A 26,168-nucleotide genomic window follows, 5' to 3' on the forward strand; every position below is an offset into this window, starting at 1 on the left:
GGTATCTGGCCAGGGTCAACCCACTACAGAGGGCAAACTGGTCCCAGTACAGGCCCCCCCCCGTAAAGATGGTTGCGCCCAGTAGAAGGAAGGGCCTCAAGCTCCGCCCCCGTGCGCGGGGATTGGTCCGTGGGGCCTGAAATTGCCGAAGTTTTCCGGAAAGAGCCGAAGGCACGAGCGGGGCCGCGCCCGGTTCGTCGCGACGGGTCCGGCCCCGCCCCTTTTCCGGGAGGACCCGAGTTGTTCCGGAAAGAGCCGAAGTGACCCCGGAACGGGCTGAGCTCCCCTCGAGCGGCTCCGGAAAGAGCCGAAGGGCCCCGGATCCCCTTCCAGCCCCCCCGGCTCTGGAGACCCCCGAGGCGGCTCTTAAACTTGCAGAGCGGCTCCAGAGGGTCCCGAAGCGGTTCTGGAGGTTCCCGAAGGGGCTTCGGAAAGTCACGAAGTGATTCGCAGGTCGTTCCGGAACTTCCCGAACCGGTTCCGGAACTTTCCGAAGCGGCTCAGGAGATCCCCGAACCCTTCCCGGACTTTCCCGAAGCGACTCCGGAAGTTACCGAGCGTCTCCGGAAGTTGCCGAGCGGGCCGGCCCCTCAGCGCTCGCCCCCGGCCCCGTCGGTCCCGGACCCCCCGAAACCCCCCGAAACCCCCCCAAAAAACCCCAAAACCCCCCAGAAAGCCCCGAACCGCCGCTCCCCCCGCGCCCCCCGGGGGGGCCGGCGCCGCCCCGGCCCGGGCCGGCAGGATGATCAAGCTGTTCTCGCTGAAGCAGCAGAAGAAGGAGGAGGAATCGGCCGGAGGCACCAAGAGCTCCAGCAAAAAGGCCTCGGCGGCTCAGCTGCGGATCCAGAAAGGTGCGACTGGGGCGGACTGGGACCAGTGAGGGGCACGGACTGGGACCAGTAACGATTCTGAGGGGGGTCAGCGACTGGGCCCAGCGGGGGTCAGGGATTGGGCCCAGTTAGGCCCTGGTAGGGGGAAGGGGCTGGTCCCAGTAGAGGTCAGGTACTGGGCCCAGTAAGGGTCAGGGACTGGTCCCAGTTGAGGTCAGATACTGGGCCCAGTAAGGGCCAGAGACTGGATTCAGTAAGGTTCCAGTTGGGGTCACGTATTGGTCCCAGTACGAGTCACATACTGGTCCCAGTAAGGCCCCAGTTGGGGGCAGGAACTGGTCCCAGTACAGTTCCACTGGGGGTCAGGTCCTGGTCCCAGTTGGGGTCAGGTACTGGTCCCAGTAAGGGTCGGGGACTGGTCCCAGTTGGGGTCACACACTGGTCCCACTGGGGACACGTCTGTGTCCCCTTTGTCCCTGTCCCCTGTGTGTCACCTGCGTCATGTCCCCGATGTCCCCTCAGTGTCCCTTTGTGTCCCCAATCCCCCCAATGTCCCCAATCGCCCCAACCCCCCCCCCAGTGTCCCCCAGTGTCCCCCAGTGTCCCCCCAATGTCCCCAGATGTCCCCAGTGTCCCCAGATGTCCCCGTTTGTCCCCAGACATCAACGAGCTGAACCTGCCCAAGACGTGTGAGATCGACTTCTCCGACCAGGACGACCTGCTGCACTTCCGGCTGCTCATCTGCCCTGACGAGGTGGGACTGTCCCCAGATGTCACCTCCCCTGTCACCTGTGTCACCCCCTGTGTCACCCGTGTCACCTCCTGTCCCCCCCAGGTCCCTCCCTGATTGTCCCCCCCTTCCCCTCGGGTCACTTTGGGGTCCCCACTGTCCCCATGTCCCCCCCTCTGACGCCCCCAATTGTCCTCTCCCATCCCTGGGGGTCCCCCCAGTGTCCCCAACCCCTCCAGATGTTCCCCAGTGTCCCCTGTCCCTGTCCCCATGTCCCTGTCCCCAAATGTCCCCCCGGTGACATTTCTCTGTCCCTCAGGGTTTCTACAAGGGCGGCAAATTCGTCTTCAGCTTTAAGGTGAGTCCTGGGCCACCAAATCCCCTCTTGGGCCACCAAACCCCCTCCTGGGCCACCAAACCCCTCCTAGGCCACCAAATCCGTCCCTGGGCCACCAAGCCCCCTCTTGGGCCACCAGTGGCCTTGGAGGGGGGGACACACCTGGTGGCCACCCCGCCCTGAGCAGTGGCCACCAAGCCCTGCTGGGGCCGCTGTGGGTCCAAGGGGGGCCCTAGGGGCTGGTGGCCACCAGCCAGTGACCGGTGGCTGTGTGTCCCCCCCCCAGGTGGGCCAGGGGTACCCCCACGACCCCCCCAAGGTGAAGTGCGAGACGATGGTTTATCACCCCAACATCGACCTGGAGGGCAACGTGTGCCTCAACATCCTCAGGTGGGCTACCGACATCTAGGGGGGCTACCAACATCTACGGGGGCTACTGACAGCCCTGGGGGGGCTACCAACATCTAGGGGGGCTACCAACCCATGGAGGGGCTACCAAACACCTCCCGTGGGCTCCCCCCTGGCGTGGCCATGGCCACCTGTCGGTGTCTGTGGTGACCAGGCTGCCCCGGGTCTGGATGTGTCTGTCTGTCCCCGTGTCCGTGTGTCCCTGATGTGTCCCTCACGTGTCCGTGTGTCCCTGACCACGTCCATGTGTCCCTGACGTGTCCGTAGGGAGGACTGGAAGCCCGTCCTGACCATCAACTCCATCATCTACGGCCTCCAGTACCTGTTCCTGGTGAGGAACACGGGGACACACCTGGGGGGACACCTGGGGGGCACCTGGGGGGACACCTGGGGACAGGGACATGGGGACACCTGGGGGGTTCAGGGAGGGCTGAGGGGCCTGGGGGGGCAGGGACAGGTTTTGGGGTCCCGGGGCAGGGGTCACAGGGTTTGAGGTCCTTGGGGTTCTCTTAAAGGGTTTTGGGGTCCCTGGGGGGTGTTAGTGGGGTTTGGGGTCTGGGGGGAGTGTTTTGGGGTCTGAGAAGAGTGTTTTGGGGTCTGAGGGGCTGTTAATGGAATTTGGGGTCTGGGGGGAGTGTTTTGGGTTTTGGGGGGCTGCTACTGGGGTTCTGGGGTCCGTTTGAGCATTTCGGGGTCTGGGGTCGGCGCTCACGGGGTCTGTGCCCCCCCAGGAGCCGAACCCCGAGGACCCCCTGAACAAGGAGGCGGCCGAGGTCCTGCAGAGCAACCGGCGCCTCTTCGAGCAGAACGTGCAGCGCTCGCTGCGGGGGGGCTACGTGGGGGCCACGTACTTCGAGCGCTGCCTCAAGTGACCCCCTGCCCCGAAATCCCCCCCAAAAACACCCCCGGGACCCCCCCCGAAAATCCCTGACCCCCCTGGACCCCACAGAGCCCCCCAAAACCCCGCTCGGGGGGGCTCTGTGGGGGCCACAGACATCAAGTGACCCCCGCCCCCCATAAAAAAATTCCCCCCAAAAACACCCCCGGGACTCCCCAAAAACCCCCAAATTCCTCCCAGACTCCTCCCCTCCCAAAACACCCCCAGGACCCCCTGAATACCCCTTTTGCGGGGGGGGAGGTGACGTGGGGGCCACTGACATCGGGACCCCCCCCGGGGACCCCACATATCCCCCCAACACCCCCAGGACCCCCCAAATTCCCCCTGTGGACCCCCCAGGACCCCCAAAGTCCCCCTGGGGACCCTCTGGGACTCCCCAGAACCCCCCTGGGAACCCCCCAGGACCTCCTGGGACCCCCCAAAATCCCCCCCCCCAGGACCCCCCAAACCCCACGCGGTACCTCCGGGGACCCCCCCAAAACCCCCCCGGGGACCCCCAAAATCCCCCCCAGGACCCCTCAAGTCCCCCCAGGACCTCCTGGGGACCTCCCAGGACCCCCCCAGGACCCCCAAAATTCCCCCCCCTATTTATTCCCCCCGGGGGTGGGGGGGGACCCCCCGTCATGGCTCGAGCGGAGATTAAAGAGCGAAGGGAACGAAGGCACTGGTTATACTGGTTTTTGGTGGTTTATACTGGTTTTTGGTGGTTTATACTGGGGAGGCTGGTTATGTTGGTTTATACTGGGGGGGCGGTTATACTGGGTTGTACTGGTTATACTGGGGGTGCTGGTTTATACCGGGGATACTGGTTACACTGGTTTATACTGGGAGGAGAGCCCAGTGTGTGTTACTGGTTATAGTGGGAGGAGCAGTGGGGGTGTTAGTGGTTATACTGGGATGGGGGTGCCGTTACTGGTCTCATGGTTCCCAGTCTGCCCAGTGGCACCAGTTCCCTGCTCCAGTATGGCCAGTTCCCAGTGCCAGTATCCCCAGTTCCCAGTGCGAGCACTCCCAGTCCCCCCAGTCCGCAATCCCGACCCCCCCGAGCCGCCAGGGGTCGCTCCTGTCTCTGCCCCGGCCCGGAAATGCCTCTCCGGCCCCTCCTCTGTGGCCCTTCCTCCATCACGTGACCGGACCCGGTGACGTCACTGTTTGCGGAAGTGCCGGTAAAAGGGGCCGGGGCGATTTGGGCGAATTTAGGGCGGTTTGGGGGCATTTGGGGGCATTTGGGGATTTCAAGGGGCGCCAGGAGGGAATGTGGGGGAACTCGAGGGGATTTCAGGGGGGTTTGAGGCGACCGGGGGCGATTTCAGGAGCCCGGGTGTTGGCTTTTGGGGGGATTTCAGGGGCTTTGGGGAGGATTTGAGGGGATTTAAGGGAATTTGAGGGCACTTCCAGGAGTTTTGGGGGCGGTTTCGGGGGGTCTTGGGGGATTTCGGGGGGTTCCCGTGTCCCCCTCTCTGTCCCCATGTCCGTGTCCCCTCCCCTCCCCATGTCCCGTCGATGTCCCCGCTGTCCCGTCGATGTCCCCGCTGTCCCGTCGATGTCCCCCCGGCTGCCCCAGGTGTCCCCGTGCCCATGGAGCTGCTGTTCGGGCGCCGGAAGACGCCGGAGGAGCTGCTGCGGCAGAACCAGCGGGCGCTGGGCAGGGCCGTGCGGGAGCTCGACCGCGAGCGGCAGAAACTCGACGCGCAGGAGAAGAAAATCATCGTGGACATCAAGAAAATGGCCAAGCAGGGGCAGATGGTGAGGCTGGGGACAGGGAGGGGACATTGGGGACAGCTGGGGACACACGTGGGGACACTGGGGGTGGTGCAGGGCCAGTGTGGGGTGGGAGGGAGAAGGTGGAGGGGACACGGGGGGGACCTGAGGGACATCCCAAGCCCCCAGTGTCCCTGATGTCCCTGGACATCTCCCCGGTGTCCCCTTGGCTGTCCCCCTGATGTCCCCCTGCTGTCCCCCGTGTCCCCAGGACGCCGTCAGGGTGATGGCCAAGGACCTGGTCCGGACCCGGCGCTACATCCGCAAGTTCATCACGATGAGGGCGAACGTCCAGGGCGTGTCCCTGAAGATCCAGACCCTCAAATCCAACAGCTCCATGGCCACGGCCATGCGCGGCGTCACCAAGGCCATGGCCACCATGAACAGACAGGTGGGGGCACACCTGGGCACACCTGGGGTCACCAGTGGTGAGCAGTGGTCAGCAGTGGTCACCCAGGGTCACCAAGGCCAGGCTGCCACGGGCAGACAGGTGGGGACACCTGGGGGTCCCCAAGGCCACCAGGGGTGTCCCCAGGGCCACCAGGGGTGTCCCCAGGGCCACCATGGCCAGGCAGGTGGGTGACCCTGGGATGTCCCCCCGGGATGTCCCCAAGGCCGTGGGCCGGTGCCACCCCCGGGGACGTGCCCCAGGCCGTTGTCCCCTGTGTCCCCGTGGTGTCCCCAGTGTCACCCCCGTGTCCCCCCAGCTGAAGCTGCCCCAGATCCAGAAGATCATGCTGGAATTCGAGCGCCAGGCCGAGATCATGGACATGAAGGAGGAGCTGATGAACGACGCCATCGACGACGCCCTCGGGGACGAGGACGACGAGGAGGAGAGGTGGGGACACCCAGGGGACAGGGAGGGACACCCAGGGGACAGGGAGGGGACACCCAGGGGACAGGGAGGGGACACAGGCACATGGGGGGACAGGGGGACACCAGAATTTGGGGATATGGCGGCGGGGGGGATGTGGCATTTTGGGGACCTCGGGGTAGGGCTGTTGGGGGGTCCCAGTGTCCCTTTGTCCTATTCCCGATGTCCAAGTGTCCCCTCCCAGTGTCCTTCTGTCCCATTCCCAGTGTTCTACTCCCAGTGTCCCTCTGTCCCACTCCCAGTGTCCCTCTGTCCCACTCCCAGTGTCCCACTCCCAGTGTCTCTCTGTCCCACTCCCAGTGTCCCACTCCCAGTGTCCCTCTGTCCCTCGCAGTGACGCCGTCGTGTCCCAGGTCCTGGATGAGCTGGGGCTGAACCTCACAGATGAACTGGCCAGTGAGTGGGGGGGGATCTGGGGGGGCACTGAAGGGGCCTGGGGGGAGTCTCGGGGGGATTTAGGGGCATTTAGTGGGTGTTTAGGGGGCCCGGGGGGTGTTTGGGGGAGGCCTGGGGGGGATCGTTTAAGGGACTGGGGGGATTTGAAGTCATTTGAGAGGCGTTTGGGGCCATTTCGGGGCTATTTTGGGGGTATTTGGGGCCTTTTGGGAGCTCTTTACCCCCATTTTGGGTCATTCCAAGCGGGATTTCAGGGGTCCCGGGGGTGCCCCAGGCGCCCCCCTGACCCCCCCGTGTCCCCCCCCAGCTCTGCCCCCCCCGGGGGGGTCCCTGGCGGCGGGGGAGGGGCGGGGGGGTGCCGAGGCCGCGGCTGCTTTGGCCGACGCCGACGCCGACCTGGAGGAGAGACTGAAGAACCTGCGGCGGGACTGAGACCCCCCCGGACCCCCCTGGGGGGCTGTGACCCCCCCCGGGGCAGTCTGACCCCCCCGGGGGGGATTCACCCCCTTTTTTTTGGGCTTTTCTGGCATTTTTGGGGGTATTTTGGACCCTCCCCGGTGGTCTTGGCCCCCCCCCCCCCAAGGTGGCTCAGACCCCGCCCCAAGGGACCCCCGTGGGTGTCTGACCCCCCCCCCCGGGGGGATTTGCCCCCTTTTTCTGGGTTTTTTACTCTTTTTTGGGGGGTATTTTTAGGGTATTTTTGTGGGGTCCCCCCGGAGGACTTCCCCCCCCCCTTTTTTGGGTTCTTGCCTCTGTTTTGGGGTAAATTCCTCCCTTTTTTGGGGTCTTTCCACCCCCCTGGGGGAGTCTTTCCACCCTTTTATTTGGATTATTAACACTATTTTGGGGTCTTTCCCCCCCCATTTGGGGTCTTTTCCCCCCCATTTTGGGGTCTCCCCCCCGGGGCAATAAAGGCTCGTTGGACCCGCGGCTGCTCCGGCTCCTTCCTGGGGGTCCCAGTTTGGGACTGGGAGGGGGCACTGGGGGGGGCAGTTTGGGGTCTTTAAGGGGGTGGGGTCTCAGTATATCCCAGTGCCCCCCAGTTCCCTCCCAGTCCATCCCAAACAGTTCCCAGACTGAGCTGGGGGTGTCCCCTGGGGGCCTGGGGGGGATTTGAGGAGACCCCAAATTTCCCAAGGAACGGGAATTTTTGGCTCCAACTCCTCCCGGGAGCAAAGGGGCCAAAACCCGGGGGGGGGGGGAGGGACAGAGCCCGGGACCCCCTAGAGACCCCCCTGGAGAACCCCCTGGGGGTCTTTGGGAGCCGCCAGGTCACGGGAGACGTCCCATGTCGGATCTGTGAGACCAGGGAATGGGATCCTGGAGCCACCAGGTCCTGGGGGACATCAATCATCATCCCACCGCTCGTGTTGGACCTTCTGGGACCAGGGAATGGGATCCTGGAGGTCACGGGGGAGATCCCACCACCCCTGCTGGGTCTCCAAGACCAGGGAATGGGATCCTGGAGCCACCAGGTCATGGGGAGATCCCACCACCCCTGTTGGGTCTCCAAGACCAGGGACTGGGATCACGGAGCCACCAGACACTGGGGGGGTCAACAGTCATGTTCCCACCCCCCCGCTGGACCTCCAAGTCCCCCAGAACAAGCTCCCGGAGCCCCCCCAACCCCCCCCACCCTCCGCCCCCCTCACTTGTCCCTGGCGGCCGCCCGGGCGTGGATCCGGCCGTGCCGCGCCAGCGACGACTTGTTGCTGAAGCTCTTCCCGCAGGCCGGGCAGGGGAAGGGCCGCTCCCCGGTGTGGGACCGGCCGTGCACCGTCAGGTCCGCCAGGTACTTGAAGCTCTTGCCGCAGAGCGCGCAGGGGTAGGGCCGCTCCTGCGTGTGGCTGCGCCGGTGCATGGCCAGGTTGGACTGCTGGCTGAAGCGCTTCCCGCAGGCCGGGCAGGGGTAGGGCCGCTCGCCCGTGTGCGAGCGCCGGTGCTTGCCCAGGTCCGAGGGGTTGGTGAAGCTCTTGCCGCAGGCGGAGCAGCCGTAGGGCCGCTCCCCGGTGTGCAGGCGCCGGTGCGTGGTCAGCGTGGACAAGTGGCCGAAGCGCTTCCCGCAGGCGCCGCAGCCGAAGGGCTTCGCCCCCGTGTGCGTCCGCAGGTGGGTCCGCAGGTGGGTCAGGCGCCCGAAGGTCTTCCCGCACTCGGGGCAGGGGTGGGGGCGCTCCGGGGGGGGGTCCCGACGGGCTCGGCGCCGCTCGGAGCCTCTCTGGGGCGCCGGGAGGTCCTGGGGGGGAGCTGGAGGGGGGGCTTGGGGTGGAGGAGGAGACGCGGGGGGAGCTGGAAAGGGGGAGAGAAGAGGGGGAGCTTGGGGGGGTCAGCGGTGGGATCCGGAGCCTCCCACCCCTCATGGATGGATCAGGGGGGTCAATGTTGGGATCTGGAGCCCCCCACCTCCCATGGATGGATTTAGGGGGTCAATGTTGGGATCCGGAGCCTCCCACCTCCCATGGATGGATTTAGGGGGTCAGTGTTGGGATCCGGAGCCTCCCACCCCTCATGGATGGATTTAGGGGGTCAATGTTGGGATCTGGAACTTCCCACCTCCCATGGATGGATTTAGGGGGTCAGTGTTGGGATCTGGAGCCTCCCACCTCCCATGGATGGATTTAGGGGGTCAGTGTTGGGATCCCACCTCCCATGGAGGGATATGGGGGGCCAACGGTGGGATCCCACCCCTGGATGGTTTTTGGGTCCACTGAGATGATTTTTGTGCCCACTGAGATGGTTTTGGGTCCACTGAGATGGTTTTGGGTCCACTGAGATGGTTCTGGGTCCATTGTGGTGGTTTTTTGGTCCACTGAGGTGGTTTCTGGGTCCCACCACCCCCGACCTCCCCCTGCAGCCCCTTCCCCCCAGTTTTTTTTTTTGGGGGGTTGTCTCCTCCCCCCTCCCCGTTACCTCCTTCCTGTGGCTCCTCCCCCTCGGCCCCAAATTCCTCCTCCTCCTCCAAAGTGGGGCTGGGGGGGACCCCCAAAGCCTCGGGGTCCTCCAGGTCCTCGGGGGGCACCTCCTCCACCTTCACCCGCACGGTCACCTGCAGGACCCCCCCAAAAATGGGACCAACAAGGACCCCCAAAGGGCCCCAGAGCCCCCCAAAGCCCCCAAAACCCACCCCCAAAGACCCCTCAGACTCCTCCCAAGAACCTCCAGAACCTCCCTAAGACCCCCCAGACCCACAAAACCACCCCCCAGACCCCCTTCAAGAACCCCCAGACCCCTCCAGCCCCTCCCAAGACACCCCAGAGCCTCCTAAACACACCCCCCCCCCCCTCCCGCCGCTCCCGTTCCTCTTCCCCCACCTGCTCCTCCCAGATCCCGGCGCTCTCCGCCGTTCCCGGCTGGAATCTCTCGGCCAGCGCCACGGCCTGGGCGCAGTTCTGGGGGTGCCGGACCCACACCCAGCTCTGGATGTGCTCGGGGAGGATGCTCAGGAACTGCTCGAGCACCAGCAGCTCCATGATCTGCTCCTTGGTGCGGACCTCGGGCCGGAGCCACCCCCGGGACAATTCCCGCAGCTTCTCCCAAACGTCCCGCGGCCCCGACGCCTCCTGGTACCGGAATTGGCGGAACCGCAGGCGGAGCAGTTCGGTCCCGGCGCCGCCGGAGCCGCCGGGAGACCCCCCGGGATTCCCCTTGGCCCCCCCGGGATAACGAGGATCCGCCCCGGGAGCGCCGGGATTGCCCCTGGGGCCGCGCTTGGGACCACCAGGACACCCTCTGGCATCGCCGGCCCCCACCCTGGGACCACCGGGAGCGCCCTCGGGACCACCAGGATGCCCCCCGGGACCTCTGGGACAACCGGGATCCACTCCGGGACCAGCAGCATTCCCAGGAGCCCCTCCGGGACCCACCCCGGGACCCCCCCCCGAACCTCTGGGACCACCAAGAGACCCTCTGGGACCACCAGGAGACCCTCTGGGACCACCAGGAGACCCTCTGGCACCTCTGGGACCACCCGGACCCGCCCCAGGGCCTCCCCTAGAACCCACTTTGGGACCCCCAGGACCCCTCCTGGGACCCCCAGGACCCCCCACTGGACTCCCCCCGGGACGCCCCTCCCTGTCCCGCCCCTCTGAGGGTCCCGGGGGTCCCCGGGGAGTCTCGGGGGGCCTCAGCTGGGGGGGGGTCTCCATCCCGCCGGGATCCATCGTGGCCCCCCCAAAACTCCCGGGGGTCTCAGGTGGATCTGAGGAGACGAAACAGGGGAGGGTTAAGGGAAGGGTTCCCCACCCCTCTCCCACCACGGGGGTCCCCCCCGAGCCCCCCAAACCTGGGGGTCCCTCCCACAGAACCTTCAGCCCCCAAACCTGGTCCCAGCCCCCCTCCCCTACAAACCCGAGGGTCCCTAGACCGGGGGTCCCCATCCACACCCCCGGGGGTCCCACGGTCCCCTCCCCCCCCACCTCGGGGGTCCCTCCCTTCGCCCCCCTCCCACCTCGGGGGTCCCGCGCCCCCCGAACCTGTCCCGGCTCCTCCACCCGCCCAAACCCGGGGGTACCGGAGCCGCCCTCCCACAAACTCAGGGGTCTCGCATCCCCCCCCCACCCCGGGGGTCCCTCCCTTTCCCGCACCCCCCCGGGGGTCCCGCGCCCCCCGAACCTGCTCCGGCCCCTCCACCCGCCGCTCTCCCACACAAAGGGCCGGATCGGCCCGGCCCGGCCCCGCCCCCCGAGGGGCCTCGGCGGGGGGTCCCGAGGGGTCCCAGGGGGTCCCTTCGCCCCCAAATTCCCCCCCAAAAAATCAAACCCCCCCCCCAAAAAAAAACCCCGAAACCCCCCGTACGTGGGGGGGGGGCGCGGAGCGGCCGCTGATTGGGCGAGAGCGCTGTCAATCATAGGGAGTCCCGCCCACCCGCCGGGTATGATTGACAGCGCAGAGAGCCAATGGGAGCGCGAGATGCGGCGAGGGGGGCGCGGCTAAGGCGGGAGGTTAAGGGGATGATTGACAGCGCAGCCAACCAATGGCAGAGCGAGAGGGGGGCGAGGTTTGGGAGGGAGGACACGCCCCCTCCGAGTGCTTTTCCAGGGAAAAACCGGTCACGGATGGGCTTTTTCCAGGGAAAACCAGCGGGAAATGGGGGCGTTTCTGCAGGGAAATGTGCTTTGGGAAAGGAGGAAATGCAGGAGATTTGGGAAAAGGAGGAACTTGAGCAATTTTGGGGGGGGGAAAAAAAGGAAATTAAAGTGATTTGGAAAAGGAGGAATTGAAGGGAATTTGGAAAAGGAGAAAAGGAAGGAGTTTTGGGAAAAGAGGAGTTGAAGGAGCTTTGGAAAAGCTCCCACCGGGGGGGGGGGACACACGGGATCTCCAGGGCGAGCGGGGGCCACATCCAAAGGCGACAAAGGAGACGGAGTTGGATGCTGAGACAGACCCTTTATTGGAGTCATGCTGGGGGGGGCCCCAGCAGGCAACGCCCCCGTGGACGGGGCAAGGGGGTTACGAGGGTCTGGGGGGGCCCGTCGGGGGGGCTCAGCTGCGCTCCTCCAGGCTCAGGCGGTCGAACAGGTACTCCCCGAGCCCGGCCGGGGCCCCCCCTGGCCCGCTGGTGGCCCCGGTGAGGCGGCGCAGGTTGGTGGCGTGGTCCCCCAGCGCCTTGATGGCCTTCACCTGCTCGTCCAGGTAGTGGGACTCCAGGAAGTCGCAGAGCTGCGGGAAAAGGGGAGATCAAGCAGGGCTGGAGTGGGGGGGGGGTCTCCACAGGGAGCAAACGAGGGTCTGGGGGAGGTGGAGGCTTCCGGGGACGGCTGGAAGTCCCGAGAACGTCCAGGGAGAGACCCTGGAGCACAGGGGGGGACCCCAAGGCACAAGGGAGGAAAACACGGTCCTGGGGGGCTCAGGGGGAGGGGGGGGGTGAGTGAGGGGCAGAGAACAACTCACGTGGGGGTCTCCCTTCTCGGAGGCCAGGCCGTGCAGGTCCAGCAGCGCCTGGTTCACCGACTTCTCGAGCTGCAGCGCTGCCTCCACCGCCTCCAGCGCCGACCCCCAGGTGTCCCGCTCCGGCTTCTGGGGGGGGGAAGAGCAGGGACCGTCACCAGCCCGGGACCCCCGGCACCGCCCGCAGCCCCCCCGGCACAGCCCGAGCCCCCCGAACCTTGACGTCCTGCAGCAACACGCGGCCGCCGCGGCGCGTCTGGAAGCGCAGGAGCCCCTCGGCGTGTTCCCGCTCCTCCCGAGCCTGCTCCAGGAAGAACCGGCCGAGCCGCGGCAGCGCCACATCGTCCCGCTCGAAGTAAAAGCCCTGCGGGGACGGAGGGAGGGGGAGGCGGCTCAGGGGGAGCCCCCCAAAAGCAGCCGCCCCCCTCCCCAGAGCCCCTTATCTCGCCCTCGCAGGCGGCTCCGCCCCACCGGCACCGGCACCGGGTTTTGGGGGGCAGGAGGGCGCTCGGGGGGTGGGAAAGGGGTCCCTCAGCCCCCGAGGGGAGGGTCCCAGAGCCCCCTACCATGGACAGGTAGACGTAGGAGGCGTGGAGCTCCATGTTGACCATGCGGTTGACGGCGGCTTCGCAGTCGCGGTGGTAGTTCTGGCGGATTTGGGACTCCATGGCGGGCGGACGGACGGACGGACGGACGGATGGACGGATGGACGGACAGACGGACGGGACGGACGGACGAAGGGTCAAGGGGCAGCCGGTTCCGTTCAAGCACTGTTGAAGCGAGAACGCGGCTCTGCCCGCACAAAGCCCCGCGCGGGGGTTTTATCCCTTTCGGCGGTGGGCGGGACCCCCCGCCCCCCCCGGGACCCCCCTTCTCGCCCGGAAGGCGCGGTGGCCTTGGCCCTTGTCCCTGTTTGTCACACGGGGCCCCGTCAGCGTGACTGGGCAGGATTGGAGGGGTCGGAGCTCAGGACCGTTCCCACCGCGGGCGGGGGTCCCGTGGGGTGGGGTGAGGGGGGGGGTTGAGGGGACCCCCATCTCCCTGCTGGGCGGGCGGCACAGGGAGTCTGGGGGGGGGGGAGCGGGGAAGGAGCTGGAGCGGGGGTCGCAGGGGGGGGATTTTTGGGGGCTCAGTCGTGCCCCGTTAAGTGGAGTTTGATGGCCCGGGGTCACGATGGGGCGGGGAAGGAGCTGACTCAGCCCCGGGGCCATAAAAAGGGAACTTGGCCCCCTGGAAGTGCTGACTCGGGTTTCCGCCGCTTCGGGGCTGGGAGAAGTGCGGGGAGGGGGGCGCTGGGGGGGGATTGGGGGCAGCCCCCCACCCTACAGCTCTTCCCTCCGGTTTTTACTCCTCGGGGCTCCCCTTGTGCCCCCCCCCCCCCCGTCCCTCTCCAGGTTCTGGCTCAGCCGGTCCCAGACAGGAATTTCTGCACCCCCACACTCACTGGGGCCACGGGGGGACGGGGGGGGTCACGGGGGGCTCGAGGGGTCACGGGGGGGGGTCGCACAAGGAGCACCGCGTTTGCTTTTTTTTTATTCCCGTTGAAATTCCCGAGATACAAAACAAGGTACAAAAAAAGAGAAGGAAAAAAAACCATCGAGAGAAACGGGGTGGGGGGAAGGGGGGGGGGGGCCCGGGAGGGGGGGAAGGCAGGGCACCCCCCCGTTTGGGGGGGGTGGGGGGAGTTGTCCCCGATGACGTCATCACATCGTGACATCACCCCCGAGAGCACCGTGGGGGTGGGGGAGGGGGGGTCGCTCTGCCCCTGCCTCGGGGCAGCTCCTCGGGGACACGGGATTGCCAAGTGGGGACCCCCGAACCCCAGGGGCTGGGGGGTGTAAACGGGGGGCACGGCCCCCCACACCCTGAGAGGGGGGTATTGCACCTGGGGGGGCCCTTCTGGGGACAGGGAGCCCCCAATAAATACTCAACCTGCAGCCAGGGCTGCAGCCCTCCCCCCCACCCCCTCACCCCACCTGGTTGGGGGGTCACAGACGTCCCCCCTCACCCTCCACCCCCGTATCTGGGGGGTGGAACCGCAGGACCCCCCCCAAAGCACCACAAGTTCTGGGGTCAAACCGCTCTGAGGCCGGGGGGGGTCACTGGGGACCGTGGCCCCCCTGCTGCTCAAGGGGGGCCCAGCACCAGGGCTGGGGGGGACGTGGGAGGGGAAGTGGGGTGCCCCCCACCCCGCTAACCCCCTTCCTAAATCTGGCAGGGTCCCAGCCGTGGCCTCGGGGGGGGGGAAAGGGCTGTGGGGGCCACAGCTGCCCTGGGGGGAGGGAGGGAGGGAGGGAGGGGAGGGTCCCACGGCTCAACCGCCCCTCCCCAAGTCCAGGCGAGCAAGTCCTGGGTGTTAAAAAGCCCCCTCCCTGCTCCTGAAGGCACGGGGGGGGGGGTCAGCACCATCCCTGCCGGCAGGGCCGGGCCGGGGGGGAGCGGGGAGGGGCTGCGGCCCCCCCAGAGCCTACGACATCTTCCAGATGGTGAGAGAGGCCGTGAGGACGCCGGCGGCGAAGATGGTGATGGTCTGCCAGGTGGGGGTCCCGAAGTGGGAGAGCAGCCCTTCCTGGGGGGGCACAGAGGGGGGGTCACTGCAGGGCCCGTCCAAAGCGGGGGCTCAGAGGATCGGGGGGGGGTCCAGGGACTCACCCATCCGCCCTGGGCCTGGATCCAGGCCAGCACGTGCTCCCTAAGGTACTCCATGGTCCAGCCCAGGATGGTCTGCACCAGCTCCGGGACCTTGGTGCAGAGTGCCTGCGGGGACAGGGGGGGTCAGGGGGGGCGAGGCAGGGCTGGGGGGGGCAGGGGCAGGGACCCCCCCACCTTCAGAACCAGCACCCACCTTCAGAACCAGCACCCACCTTCAGAACTACACCCACCTTCAGAACCACCCACCCACCTTCAGAACTACACCCACCTTCAGAACTACACCCACCCACCTTCAGAACTACACCCACCTTCAGAACTACACCCACCCACCTTCAGAACCACCCACCCACCTTCAGAACCAGCACCCACCCACCTTCAGAACCAACACCCACCTTCAGAACTACACCCACCCACCTTCAGAACCAGCACCCACCTTCAGAACTACACCCACCCACCTTCAGAACCACCCACCCACCTTCAGAACTACACCCACCTTCAGAACTACACCCACCCACCTTCAGAACTACACCCACCCACCTTCAGAACCAGCACCCACCCACCTTCAGAACTACACCCACCTTCAGAACTACACCCACCCACCTTCAGAACCAGCGCCCACCTTCAGAACTACACCCACCCACCTTCAGAACCAGCTTGCAGGCGAAGTAGAAGAGGGCGACGACGCGGCCCCAGTTGAAGGTGCCGTCGGCGAACATCTCCTTGGCCACGCGGAAGAAAAGCTTTTTGGGGGCGTCACAGCCCACCTGCTCGATCATCCTGGGGGGGCAGGGCCGGTCAGCGCCTCGGGGGTGGACAGCGGGGCCCCCCCCGAGCCCCCCACCCACCTCTGCAGCTCCATGTTGCTGTCGAGCTCGTCGCCGATGCGCCGCAGGCACTCGCTGAGCCGCTTGGTGTCGGGGCTGCTGGGCTGGGGCTCGCCCAGCTCGGCCACGCTCAGCGCCACGGCCTGCGGGTCCCCGCAGCGCTCCACGCGGTCCCGCACGAACCTGGGGGCGGCCAGAGGGACCCCCGGCACTCTGGGCACCCGCCGGGCCCCCTCCAGATCCGCCGGCCCCCCCAGGTCCCCCCACACCGTGTCCTTCCTGCACCCCGAGTGCCCCCTGCACCCCGAGTGCCCCCTGCACCCTGCATCCCTCCCACTCCTGTGTCCTCTCGAGACCCTCCGTGTCCCACCTGTACCCCCAGTCCCCCCAAGTCCCTCTTGCACTGTGTCCCTCTCAGTCCTTTCTCCTCTCAGGACCCTCCATGTCCCACCTGTATCCCGAATCCCCCCCAAGTCCCTCTGCCTCCCCAAGTGCCCCTTGCACCCTGTGTCCCTCCCAGTCCTTTCTCCTCTCAGGACCCTCCATGTCCCACCCGTATCCCAAATACCCCCAAGTGCCCCCTGCAGCCCAAGTGCCCCCTGCACCGTGTCCCTCCCAGTCCTTTCTCCTCTCAGGTCCCCCCAGGGCCCCCCCTGCACCCCACGTCTCCCAAGTCCCTCCAGCTTCAAGCCTCCCCCGCACCCCCGAGTCCCCCCCGCCCTCCGTGTCCCCCAAGCCCTCCCTCGCCCCCTCCCCTCCCCTCGCCCCCCCGCTCCTCCCGCTCCCCCAGCCCACCCTCCCGGCGGGCCCCGGCTCCCCCACTCACGCCCGCAGCAGGATCGCCCCCGTCTGCATGATCTGGTCCGAGGAGGCCCCTGCGAAGAGCGGGGCGCTGACCCGGGGGGGACGCGGGGACCGGCCCCGGGCGCCCCCCCGGCCCGCACAGGCCGCGCCCCCGCGGGGGTCCCGGCACCGCACTCACCGCCGCCCCCCGGGGGCGGGGCGGGCTCGCGGCCGCCGGAGCCGCCCCCAGCCCCGGCCCCAGCCCCGGTCCCGGCCCCGGGCTCGCCGCCGCCGCCTCCTCCGCCTCCTCCGCCGCCGCCGCCCCGCTGGGCCGAAGCCGCCGCCGCCGCCATCGCGCCCGGACCACGTGGTGTCCCCGCCGGCGTCACGTGACACCGGCCGGGCGGGGAGAGGGGGGGGGAAGCGGCGGGGGGGGTGCCGCGCCCGAGTCACGTGGGGCGGGCGAAAGAGTCTCTATCACGTGATAGAGACTCTAGTACCGGGCAGATGCCACGCCCCTCACTGGATGGCCGCGCCCCCCGGGATTGGTCACGCCCCTCGGGGCTCGGCCACGCCCACGCAGCATCCACCCCCCCGGGACCCCCGGGATCACCAAGGGGGGGTGGGGGTCAGACACAGATACCCCCGGGGGGTCCCTGGGGGGTCAAACACACACAGGGGGGTCCCTGGGGGGTCACAGCCAGAGACACTTCGGGGGTCAATGAGGGGTCGATGAGGGGTCAAGCCCCCCCCAGGGGTCGATGAGGGGTCACACACACGGGGGTCTCTGGGGGGGGTCACACACACAGACACTTCGGGGGTCGATGGGGGGGGTCACACACACACCCGGGGGCTCCTGGGGGAGGTCACACACACACACACACACACACACACACACACACACACACACACACACACACACAACCCCAGGGGTCCATCGGGGGTCACACACACACACAGACGTCCTCGGGGGTCCATCGGGGGGTCACACACAGACACACAGACACACACACACACATCCCCAGGGGTCCATCGGGGGGTCACACACACACACGTCCTCGGGGGTCCATCGGGGGTCACACACACACACACACCCCCAGGGCTCCGTCGGGGGGTCACACACACACCCGGGCACGGCCCACGGGGGTCCGGGGGCCGCACCCCTCGCGACGCCCCCGCGGCGCTTCCACCGCCCCCGGCGCTTCCTGCGGGGCCCGAGGCCGCGGGCACGGGCGGGGCCGCCCGCGGGAGCCGCCGCCGCGGGGGTGCGGGGGGGTCGGGCCTGGGGTGGGCGCTGGCTCCGTGCGTGCGGGCGGGGGGTGACCCCCGCGCAGACATGAACCCCAAAGGCTGCCTCGGCTGTGCCAAGTGCTTCCTCTTCTTCCTCAACCTCTTCTTCTTCGTGAGTGGGGTCACGGTGGGGAGCTGGGGGCACACGGGGCTGGGGGGGACTTGGGGGGCAGCGGGGAAGATGGGGGGCAGGGGACAGATGGGGGGACACGGGGCTGGAGGGACGGGGGGAGATGGGGGGACACGGGGCTGGGGAGGACCTGGGGCTGGGGGCACACGGGGTACAGGGGAGACCTGGGGAGGGGGCCCTGCTGTGCCTTGGGGGGGACAACAGTCTCCTGGTGCTTGTGGGCATTGGGGGGTCCCCCATTTGCTGACCCGGACTGGGTGCCCCTCCTTCCACCCCCCAGGCCCTGGGCACCCTCCTCCTCGCCTTCGGCCTCTGGGTCCTCTTCGACCGGCAGAGCTTCGCCGCCGTGCTGGGTAAGGGACCCTCGCCCCATGGGGCACCCTGAGCTGGGGGGGGGAACCCTGAGCTGGGGGGGGCACCCTGAGCTGGGGGGGCACCCTGACCCCCCCTGTGCCCCCCCAGGGTCACCACTGGTCAGCCTGAGGGTCTGGTCCTACGGCTTCTCGGGGGTCGGCATTGTCACGATGCTGCTGGGGTTCCTGGGGTGCCTGGGGGCCCTCAAGGAGGTCAAGGTCATGCTGGTGCTGGTAAGTTGAGGGGGCTGGGGGCCAAGGGGGGGGCTACAGAACTGGGGGGGCTGGGAGAGCTGTGCTGCAACTTCCTGGAGCGACCGCGGGCCACGTGCTCCCACCACATCCTGTGCTTGTGGAGCGGCACTGGGGAGCTGGGGGGACCCCTCTGCTCTCCCCCGGTGCCCAAGGAGGGGCCTGGGGGGGTCCTGGCTGACCCCCCACCTGGCTGACCCCCCACCTCCCTGTTTGTCCCTGAAGTACTTTGTGATCCTGCTGCTGCTCTTTGCTGCCCAGATCACAGTGGGCGTCATCGTCTACACGCAGCGTGTTGCTGTGAGTTCTGGGGGTCCTCGGGGCTGAGGGGGGACCCCGGGGCTGGGGGGGGGGTCCAGGGGCGGGGCAGTGCCGTGGGACACTGTGCTCACCCCCCACCCCCCCCAGCTGGCCACCAAGGTGGCCACCTACGCGCAGCAGCTGATCCAAGAGTACCCAGCTCAGGGACCGCCTGGGGACCCCCACGAGAGCTGGGATGCTGTCCAGCAGCAGGTGAGACCCCCACAGAGCCCCCCCCATCCCCACAGCCACCCCACTGACCCCCCCACTGACCCCCTGCCTCCCCCCAGCTCGGCTGCTGTGGCTGGAACGGGCGCCAGGACTGGGACCACCACGCCGGACCCTCCGGGGACACGGATGGGGCCGAGACCGTCGCCTGCTCCTGCCTCAAGGCCCCCAACAGCACCCACGGGACCCCGGGGGTGCTGCCCCATGGCCACTGCCCCATAGCTGCCCCCAGTGACATCTTCCCCAGGGTGAGGCACAGGGGGGTCACAGGGTCCTGGAGCTCTGGGGGGGCTCCAGGTGACCCCCGATTGTCACCCCCTTCCCACAGGGCTGTGCCACGGGTGTCCAGGACTGGCTGGCTGCAAACCTGATCTCCATCGTGGGGGTCTGCGTGGGCATCGGCCTGGGGGAGGTAGGGGGGCTGCCCAGGGGCGGGGGGGCTGAGCTGAGGGGACAGCCCGGGTGGGGCCGGGGGTGGTCGGGGGGCTGTAAGGCTGACCGGGGGGGTAGCCTGGGGACTGCAGGGCCATGGGATGGGTGGACTGGGGGTCACCCGGGGGTCCGAGGGGGTTCAGGGGATTTTCAGGGTGGCCATGGGGAGGGGGTGTTCAGGGTGGTCGGGGGTGGGTCTCAGGGGTCCGGGCAGGTCAGGCTGCTGACTCAGCTCTCTGCTCCCAGCTCGCCCTGCTGATGCTGTCGATGTTCCTGGTCAGGAACCTGGACCCCCACTACGAGAAGCTGCTGCGGGGGTTCTGAGGGGCCGGGGCAGGGAACAGCGGGGACGGGGGTGTTCGCCGGCGGTTTCTCTTTCAATAAAGTCGGCAGGAAGCAGCGGGACGGGGCCCGAAACCGAAACCGGGACCGGGACCCGGACCCCTCGACCCGCGAAGAGCAACACGTGCCCCCCGCGCTTTTATACGCGAGCTCTCCTGGCCCCGCCCCTTGCCCCGCCCCTTTCCTTTGGGCGCGCGCGTCTGGCCCCGCCCCTTCCTCCCTCTGGGCGGGAACGGCTCGCGCCAGGCCCCGCCCCCTCCCCGCCGTGAGGCGATTCCCCCCCCCAGGCCCCCCCGGGACCCCAAAAACTGCACACCCCGACCCCAAAACTGCACACCCCGACCCCAAAACTGCACACCCCGACCCCAAACCGCGCCCCCGGGGCACGGGGGGACCCCCGACGGAACCCCCGCGATGGCTGCGGAGGGTCCCTGCGCCCCGGGAGCCGCCGGGCCGCTGCCGGGTGGGGGCCGTGAGGGCCCGGGGGTGGGGGGTGGGGGGTGGGGGTGAGGAGCCGGGACCCCTCACGACCCCCCCTGTCCCCCCAGCCCCGGCCCAGAGCGGCTGCTCGGACGAGTTCGCCCTCGACTGCACCTTCGCCGCCTGTGACCCCGAGCACACAGGTGGACGGACAAACCCCCCCGGGCCGGGTGGGCCGGGGCCAAACCCCCCCCCCGGGCCTGACTGACCCGCCGCCCGCCGCAGGGTCGGTGCTGCCGCAGCGGGTGGTCGAGTACGTGGCGGCGGTGACGGGGCACAGCGGGCACGAGGGGCGGCTGCGGGCGCTGCGGCGGGCGCTGGACCCCGCGGCCTCGGGGGCCGCGCTGGACCTGCCCCGGTTCCGCGCGGCCATGGGCACCTGGATCGCGGCGTGTCGGCAGGACGGGTCAGTCACGGGGGCCAGGGCAGTGTGGGAGGACGGGTCGGTGTGGGAGGACGGGTCAGTGCCAGGGCCAGCAGGACGGGTCAGTGCCGGTCCCCCCACGTGCCCACGGATGGCTCCCTGTCCCCGCAGGAGCGCGTGGCTTGGTGAGGAGCAGGAGGACACGGAGAGCAGCGAGCCCAGACCGGCACTGGCTGGTGGGTGTCAGTGTGGGAAAGGGAAATCAGGGTTGGGGGCCACAGTGGGGACACCAGGGCGATCCCCCGTGTCCCTGCCCCACAGAGGAGGATGGGCATGCAGCCCTGGCAGCCGCCCAGCTCCAGGGTGGCAGCGGCGACAGGGACGTCACCAGCCCGTAAGTGTCGGCCTTGGGGACGTCCCGACCCTGGCCGTGCTCTGGGGCTGGGCTCGCCCCCAGCCTCGGAGCACCCCCGGACCGGTGGGACTCCCCGGCAGCGCCGAGGCCGCCGGGCTGCGCAGCCGTGCCAGGCAGCTGGCCGCCCACAACACGAAGCTGCAGCGGGACGCCGAGCTGGCCGAGGAGCTGAACGCCCGCCTGGCCGAGGAGACGGCCCAGCTCCAGGCTCAGCTGCGGAGGTGCGGAGCCGGCGCCGGGCGGTGGCTTCTGGCCGGGGCGCTGCGGGGACGCCGAAGCACCTCCGTGCCCCTTTGCCCCCCGGCAGCAGCCGGCAGGCGCTGGAGCAGGCCAGGGCGGCCGCCGAGGAGCTGGAGGACCTGAAGGCCGTGGCGAAGGGGCTGGAGGAGGAGAACGGCGAGCTCCGGCGGCAGGCGCGGCACATGGTGAGCGGCGCGGCCGAGGCGTGGGGCTGCCACACCCTGACGGCTGCCACACCCTGGCTGCAGCCCCCCTGGCTCACATCCCCGCACCCGTCGTTCCCAGGAGAAGGAGCAGCGGAGCCTGTGCTTGCGGGCCGAGGGGCTCCAGGAGGAGGTGAGGCCGGGGCCGAGGGGCTGCCCTGGCGGCATCCAGGGTCTGGGATGGGTCCGGGATGGCGCCGCGGTGAACCCCAGCCCGGTTTTGCCGCGAGCAGAACCAGCGGCTGCTCGCCGAGGGCCAGGGGCTGCGGGAGCAGATCCAGGCGCAGACGGCCCGCGTGGCAGACCTGGAGGTAAGTGCTGGTGGTGGCCACAGCGGCCCTGCCTCCCCGCCGGTGCCGGGGACCGCGTTACGTGCCAACGAGGCGGGTCCCTGTCCCCTCCCCTCCGCCCAGGCCCAGCTCTGCCGTGGCACCGCGCTCCTCTCCGCCCGGGACGCCGCCCTCGCCCAGGTGAGCGCTGCCCGGGGACGCTGCCACCGCCTCGGCTGCCACCCCCAGAGCCGCCCCCGGGCCCCCCCGCAGCCCCTCACGCTGGGCCCGTTCCACAGGCGGGGCGGCGGGCGCAGGAGCTGGCGGGGGCACTGGAGGAGTACGACCGGGCGGTGCAGGTACGGCACGTCCAGAGCCAGCCCCTCGGGGGGACAGGGAGCCCCTGGGGGGACAGGGAGCCCCTGAGGGGACAGGGAGCCCTTGGGGGGACAGGGAGCCCCTGGGGGGACAGGGAGCCCTTGGGGGGACAGGGAGCCCCTGGGGGGACAGGGAGCCCTTGGGGGGACAGGGAGCCCCTGGGCTACAGCAGACCCCCATGGTGGCCACTGTCTCTGGGGGTCAGGGGCAGAGGCTGCCCGAGCTGCCCATCGTGCAGGCTGAAAAACGCCCTTTTTCCCCCCAGGAATTGCGGCTGGAGACGATGCAGCTGCGGCAGCAGCTGGGCCGGATGAGGGACGCCTGGGCCATGTATGTGGGGCCGGGGGGGACACGGGGAGGGGATGGGGACACAGGGCTGGGGAGGGGATGGGGACACGGGGCCGGGGAGGGGATGGGGACACGGGGCCGGGGGGGACACGGGGCTGGGGAGGGGATGGGGACACGGGGCCGGGGGGGACACGGGGCTGGGGAGGGGATGGGGACACGCCAGCCCAGCTCCGGCTCCTCGGGGCCGTGCGGCATCCCGGCTGGCCGGCAGCCCAGCCCCGGAGCACTTCAGCCTTCCCAGCGCTCCCAGGGCTCAGAAATGGGGAGGAAAGGGCCAAAAGTGGGTCTGGCAGAAGGGGGGGTGATCCACTGGTGCCACCGCCTGCTCCCGCTCCTGCTCCTCACCCTCACCCCCCTCCTCTTCCTCCCGCAGGCGCCCCTGGTGCCCCCTTGACCAGGCCACGGACATCGCGGCCACGGCGGCACCGAGCCGGGTAAGGGAGGGGGCACCGGGGGCCCTGTGGGCTCTCCAGAGCCACTGACCCCCCCGTATGACCCCCGGCCCACTGCCCTGCCCAGGGGACAGGGGACACGGAGCAGGAGGAGGAGGAGGAGGAGGAGGAGGAGGGCTCAGGGCCAGCGGTGCCCGGAGCCCCGGCGGGGAGCAGCGAGGAGCCAGCCCGGCCACCGGCCCCATGGGCATCACTGTGGGCACCGTGGGCACTGACACTGCTGGCCCTGCTGGCCCTGCTCTACCTCCTACCCCCCCGCTGGCCCCAGCCCCAGCTGCGCCACCGGAGACCCCCACCCCTGTGAGCCCCTCTCCCCCAATAAAGACCTGTCGGGCAGGACGGTGCCAGCACAGCCCCCCCTCCCATGTACCCACCCCAGTGTGTACCCACCCCCCCCCCCCAGTGTGTACCCACCCCCCCCCCCAGTGTGTACCCACCCTCCCCAGTGTGTACCCACCCCGCCCCCCGGGTCCCACAGGCTCGTCCCTCTCCTCCCAGTTCCCCCAGAGCAGGCTCAGAGTCAGGGGCTCAACAGCAGCTTTATGGGCCTCGCGGGGGGCCGGGGTGGGGCCCTGCTCCCCGTGGCTCCACGAGGTCCTGTTGCAGCCCCCCCGGGGCTTCCTGGGGGGCACTGGGGGGGTCCCCCTCTCCTGGGTCGCCAGTGGCTCAGGCCAGCCTGAAGGGGGGCAGGGGGTGAGGCCTCTGCCCCCCAGAGAGCTCGTCCCCCCGGGGTGGCCCCAGGGACACCCCCCAGTACCTGTGTCTGTCCCCAGTACCTGTGTCTGTCTGTCCCCAGCTCCTGCTCAGCCGCTCAGGTCCCGTCCTGCTCCGACATCGGGGGCCCCTGGGAGGGCTGGGGGGCACTGAGGGGGGGGCACACCCGACACCCCCAGTGCCCCCAGTGTCACCACTGTCCCCAACACACCCAGCACCCCCTGTGCTCCCAGTGCCCTCACTGCCCTCAGTGCCCCCCAGCATCCCCAGTGCTTCCCAGTACCCCCCAGTGCCCCCAACACACCCACCACCCTCAGTGCCCCCAGTGTCCCCAACACACCCAGCACTCCCAGTGCTCCCAGTGCTCCCAGTGCTCCCAGTGCTCCCAGTGCCCTCACCTCCCTCAGTGCCCCCCAGTGTCCCCAGTGCCCCCCAGCATCCCCAGTGCCCCCCAGCATCCCCAGTGCCCCCCAGTGCCCCCGTGCCCCACCTGGCCGCAGGGCCTCCTCCACAGCACCCAGGCTGCCGCCGCCAGGCCCAGGGTCCCCCCGAGCCCCCCCAGCAGCACCAGCCCGTGGCCGCGGGGGGGGGGAGGGCCCTGCCTGGCCCCCAGGGCCCCCTCGAGCTGCACGGCGGGGGTGGTCAGCGGGGGGGTCCCTCGGGGGTCCCTCGGGGGTCCCGGGGCGGTCCCGGGGCGGCAGCGCAGGCGGGAGCAGCCGGGGAAGTGGGGGGGTCTCCCCCGGAGCTGCCCCAGGTCCCGCCCGAGGGTCTCGAGCAGCCGCGACACGTTCACCGTCTCCAGGCGGACGCAGCCCTGGGGGTCCTGGGGGGGTTGTCACGGGAGCCCCCCGAGGACCCCAAACCCCTCCTCGCCCCCCCCCTCCCTGGGGGATGCCGACCCCAGAGCTCCCACGGCCCTGCCTGGTGACCCCCCCTCCAAGATACCCCAGAGAACCCCCCAACCCCTGCAGGGTCCCCAGAGCCCCTCGGAGACCCCCCCCGAGTTATTGTGAACTCCCCAGAGACCCCCCCAACCCCTGCAGGGTCCCCAGACCCCTCGGAGACCCCCCCAGAATTATTGTGAACTCCCCAGAGAACCCCCCCAACCCCTGCAGGGTCCCCAGAGCCCCCTGGGGACCCCCCACCCCCATCAGAGTCCCCATAACTCCCCCCCGGAACCTCCCAGCAGCCCCCCCCTCTCTCTCAGGACCCCCAGTCCCTGGGGAGGACCCCCCCAGGGACCCTCCCCAGAGCCCCCCGCTGACCTGGATGTGGCACTCGGCCACGAAGCTGAGGTGGGCGAGGAGGGTGCTGAGCAGGGGGGCCAAGTCCTGCCCCGCCACCCCCCGCATGCGCCGCAGCGCCGCCGCCCCGAAGTGCAGCCCCCACAGCGGGGAGCAGCCGCTGTCCTGGGGGGCCGGGGGGGGCCGGGGAGGGGGGGGACACAGGTCAGGGGTTGGGTGGGTGGGGGGACGTCAGGGGGGTGCGGGAGTTGGGGGTCGGGGGTCCCGGGGGAGGGGGGGGTCTCGCTCACCGGCTCCAGGTTGCTGGGCATTGCCACGGGGTAGTCGAGGAGCAGCCAGGGGGTCTGCGGGAGGGGTCGGGGGGTCCCCAAAGAGAGCCCAGAGTGTGGGGGGGGGGCTCGGGGGGTCCCAAATGACCCGTGAGGGTGGGGGGTCAGGGGGTTTTCGGGACCCAGGGAGGGGTTTCCACCGGGAAATGAAGGAGTTCGGGATGTTGGGGCAGGGGACGGGTCCCGGGGAATCCTTTGGGTCTCAGAGCGGTGCCCGAGGTCCCGTAAAGGGTCCGTGGGATCCCGGAGGGGTTTGAGGGGTCCCGAAGGTCCGGGGGGTCTCGGGGAGGGCAGGGCAGCCCCGGGGAGGGGGGGGAGTCTCACCAGCTTGTTCAGGTGGGTGCCGAAGGTGCTGCTGACGGGGTTAAAGCTGAAGGAGCAGCAGCTGCCGGGGGGGGGCACGGCCAGAAGGAGCAGGAGCGGGACCTGGGGGGGCACCGGGGGAGGGCTGGTGGTCCCGAGGGGGTCTCGCGGGGATCCCAGAGGGGTGCGGGGGGTGCGGGGGGCACGCGAAGGGGCCGGGGACGGACCCCACTTACCAGAGCGGAGCCGGCGGGGGGTGAGTCCATGGCGGTGCCGAGCTGGGGGGGGCGCGCCGGGACCCGAGACCCCCCCCCCACAGGGCCCCCCGGGACCCCCTCGGGCCGCGGCGGAGCCGCCGCCGCCGCCGAAAGCGAAAGTGGGACCGTGGCGGGGGCAGGACCCAGGAAAGGCGGGGGGCACCCAAAGCGACCGGGACCCTCCCCCGCCCCCCCGGGGGCACTCCCGGCCTCCCCCACCCCTCACCCCGGGGGACCCCCGCCCGCTCCCGAGGGGGCTCCGCCGGCCGGGACCCCCCCCCCCCCGCACGGCCCCGCCGAGCTCTGGGTGCGGCTGCTTCGAGCGGGGGGGGGGCTGCGCGTCCGGGCACGTGCGGGGGCGGGGCGGCCCCCCCACCCCTGAGACCCCCCGTCGAGAGCCCCCGGGATCCCCCCGAGACCCCCGGGATGCCCCCAGCACCCCCCTCACAGGCAGAGACACGACACGGGC

The 26,168-nt window shown here is 69.4% G+C and overlaps 8 protein-coding genes across 8 annotated transcripts; 4 read left to right on the top strand and 4 right to left on the bottom strand.

Moving 5' to 3' along the window:
- The first annotated feature begins 215 nt into the window (after positions 1-215).
- UBE2M (ubiquitin conjugating enzyme E2 M) lies at positions 216-3,872 on the top strand. Its single transcript, XM_032677447.1, has 6 exons — positions 216-851; positions 1,490-1,584; positions 1,880-1,918; positions 2,184-2,287; positions 2,573-2,636; positions 3,037-3,872. Exons 1-6 carry the CDS (start codon positions 743-745, stop codon positions 3,175-3,177), a joined length of 552 nt encoding a protein of 183 aa, XP_032533338.1. The 5' UTR covers positions 216-742; the 3' UTR covers positions 3,178-3,872.
- Positions 3,873-4,292: 420 nt separating this feature from the next.
- CHMP2A (charged multivesicular body protein 2A) lies at positions 4,293-7,164 on the top strand. Its single transcript, XM_032677445.1, has 6 exons — positions 4,293-4,369; positions 4,768-4,949; positions 5,176-5,355; positions 5,672-5,802; positions 6,173-6,234; positions 6,542-7,164. Exons 2-6 carry the CDS (start codon positions 4,782-4,784, stop codon positions 6,664-6,666), a joined length of 666 nt encoding a protein of 221 aa, XP_032533336.1. The 5' UTR covers positions 4,293-4,369; positions 4,768-4,781; the 3' UTR covers positions 6,667-7,164.
- A 718-nt stretch (positions 7,165-7,882) lies between these two features.
- Positions 7,883-10,903, bottom strand: LOC116781700 (zinc finger and SCAN domain-containing protein 31-like). The gene is made up of 4 exons (XM_032677399.1): positions 10,843-10,903; positions 9,543-10,429; positions 9,142-9,277; positions 7,883-8,520 (listed from the first exon to the last, which is right to left on the bottom strand). Exons 2-4 carry the CDS (start codon positions 10,389-10,391, stop codon positions 7,883-7,885), a joined length of 1,623 nt encoding a protein of 540 aa, XP_032533290.1. The 5' UTR covers positions 10,392-10,429; positions 10,843-10,903.
- A 693-nt stretch (positions 10,904-11,596) lies between these two features.
- LOC116781725 (ferritin heavy chain A-like) lies at positions 11,597-12,969 on the bottom strand. Its single transcript, XM_032677446.1, has 4 exons — positions 12,684-12,969; positions 12,335-12,481; positions 12,121-12,246; positions 11,597-11,889 (listed from the first exon to the last, which is right to left on the bottom strand). Exons 1-4 carry the CDS (start codon positions 12,783-12,785, stop codon positions 11,713-11,715), a joined length of 552 nt encoding a protein of 183 aa, XP_032533337.1. The 5' UTR covers positions 12,786-12,969; the 3' UTR covers positions 11,597-11,712.
- Positions 12,970-13,642: 673 nt separating this feature from the next.
- On the bottom strand, positions 13,643-16,468 carry BAX (BCL2 associated X, apoptosis regulator). Its single transcript, XM_032677448.1, has 5 exons — positions 16,420-16,468; positions 15,615-15,776; positions 15,411-15,546; positions 14,770-14,874; positions 13,643-14,686 (listed from the first exon to the last, which is right to left on the bottom strand). Exons 1-5 carry the CDS (start codon positions 16,446-16,448, stop codon positions 14,585-14,587), a joined length of 534 nt encoding a protein of 177 aa, XP_032533339.1. The 5' UTR covers positions 16,449-16,468; the 3' UTR covers positions 13,643-14,584.
- Positions 16,469-17,638: 1,170 nt separating this feature from the next.
- On the top strand, positions 17,639-19,822 carry CD37 (CD37 molecule). Its single transcript, XM_032677442.1, has 8 exons — positions 17,639-17,778; positions 18,077-18,149; positions 18,259-18,383; positions 18,627-18,701; positions 18,810-18,914; positions 18,992-19,177; positions 19,258-19,341; positions 19,608-19,822. Exons 1-8 carry the CDS (start codon positions 17,713-17,715, stop codon positions 19,683-19,685), a joined length of 792 nt encoding a protein of 263 aa, XP_032533333.1. The 5' UTR covers positions 17,639-17,712; the 3' UTR covers positions 19,686-19,822.
- Positions 19,823-20,041: 219 nt separating this feature from the next.
- On the top strand, positions 20,042-23,199 carry KASH5 (KASH domain containing 5). The gene is made up of 13 exons (XM_032677438.1): positions 20,042-20,326; positions 20,409-20,589; positions 20,719-20,783; positions 20,869-20,941; positions 21,043-21,183; positions 21,270-21,387; positions 21,488-21,538; positions 21,639-21,716; positions 21,819-21,875; positions 21,974-22,033; positions 22,318-22,382; positions 22,774-22,834; positions 22,920-23,199. Exons 2-13 carry the CDS (start codon positions 20,555-20,557, stop codon positions 23,154-23,156), a joined length of 1,041 nt encoding a protein of 346 aa, XP_032533329.1. The 5' UTR covers positions 20,042-20,326; positions 20,409-20,554; the 3' UTR covers positions 23,157-23,199.
- Positions 23,200-23,372: 173 nt separating this feature from the next.
- On the bottom strand, positions 23,373-25,768 carry FLT3LG (fms related receptor tyrosine kinase 3 ligand). Its single transcript, XM_032677444.1, has 7 exons — positions 25,679-25,768; positions 25,464-25,565; positions 25,101-25,154; positions 24,832-24,975; positions 24,057-24,389; positions 23,636-23,705; positions 23,373-23,531 (listed from the first exon to the last, which is right to left on the bottom strand). Exons 1-6 carry the CDS (start codon positions 25,706-25,708, stop codon positions 23,664-23,666), a joined length of 705 nt encoding a protein of 234 aa, XP_032533335.1. The 5' UTR covers positions 25,709-25,768; the 3' UTR covers positions 23,373-23,531; positions 23,636-23,663.
- Positions 25,769-26,168: the final 400 nt, after the last annotated feature.

This window comes from Chiroxiphia lanceolata, unplaced genomic scaffold (assembly GCF_009829145.1).
Source record: "Chiroxiphia lanceolata isolate bChiLan1 unplaced genomic scaffold, bChiLan1.pri scaffold_59_arrow_ctg1, whole genome shotgun sequence".
Lineage (NCBI taxonomy): Eukaryota > Metazoa > Chordata > Aves > Passeriformes > Pipridae > Chiroxiphia > Chiroxiphia lanceolata.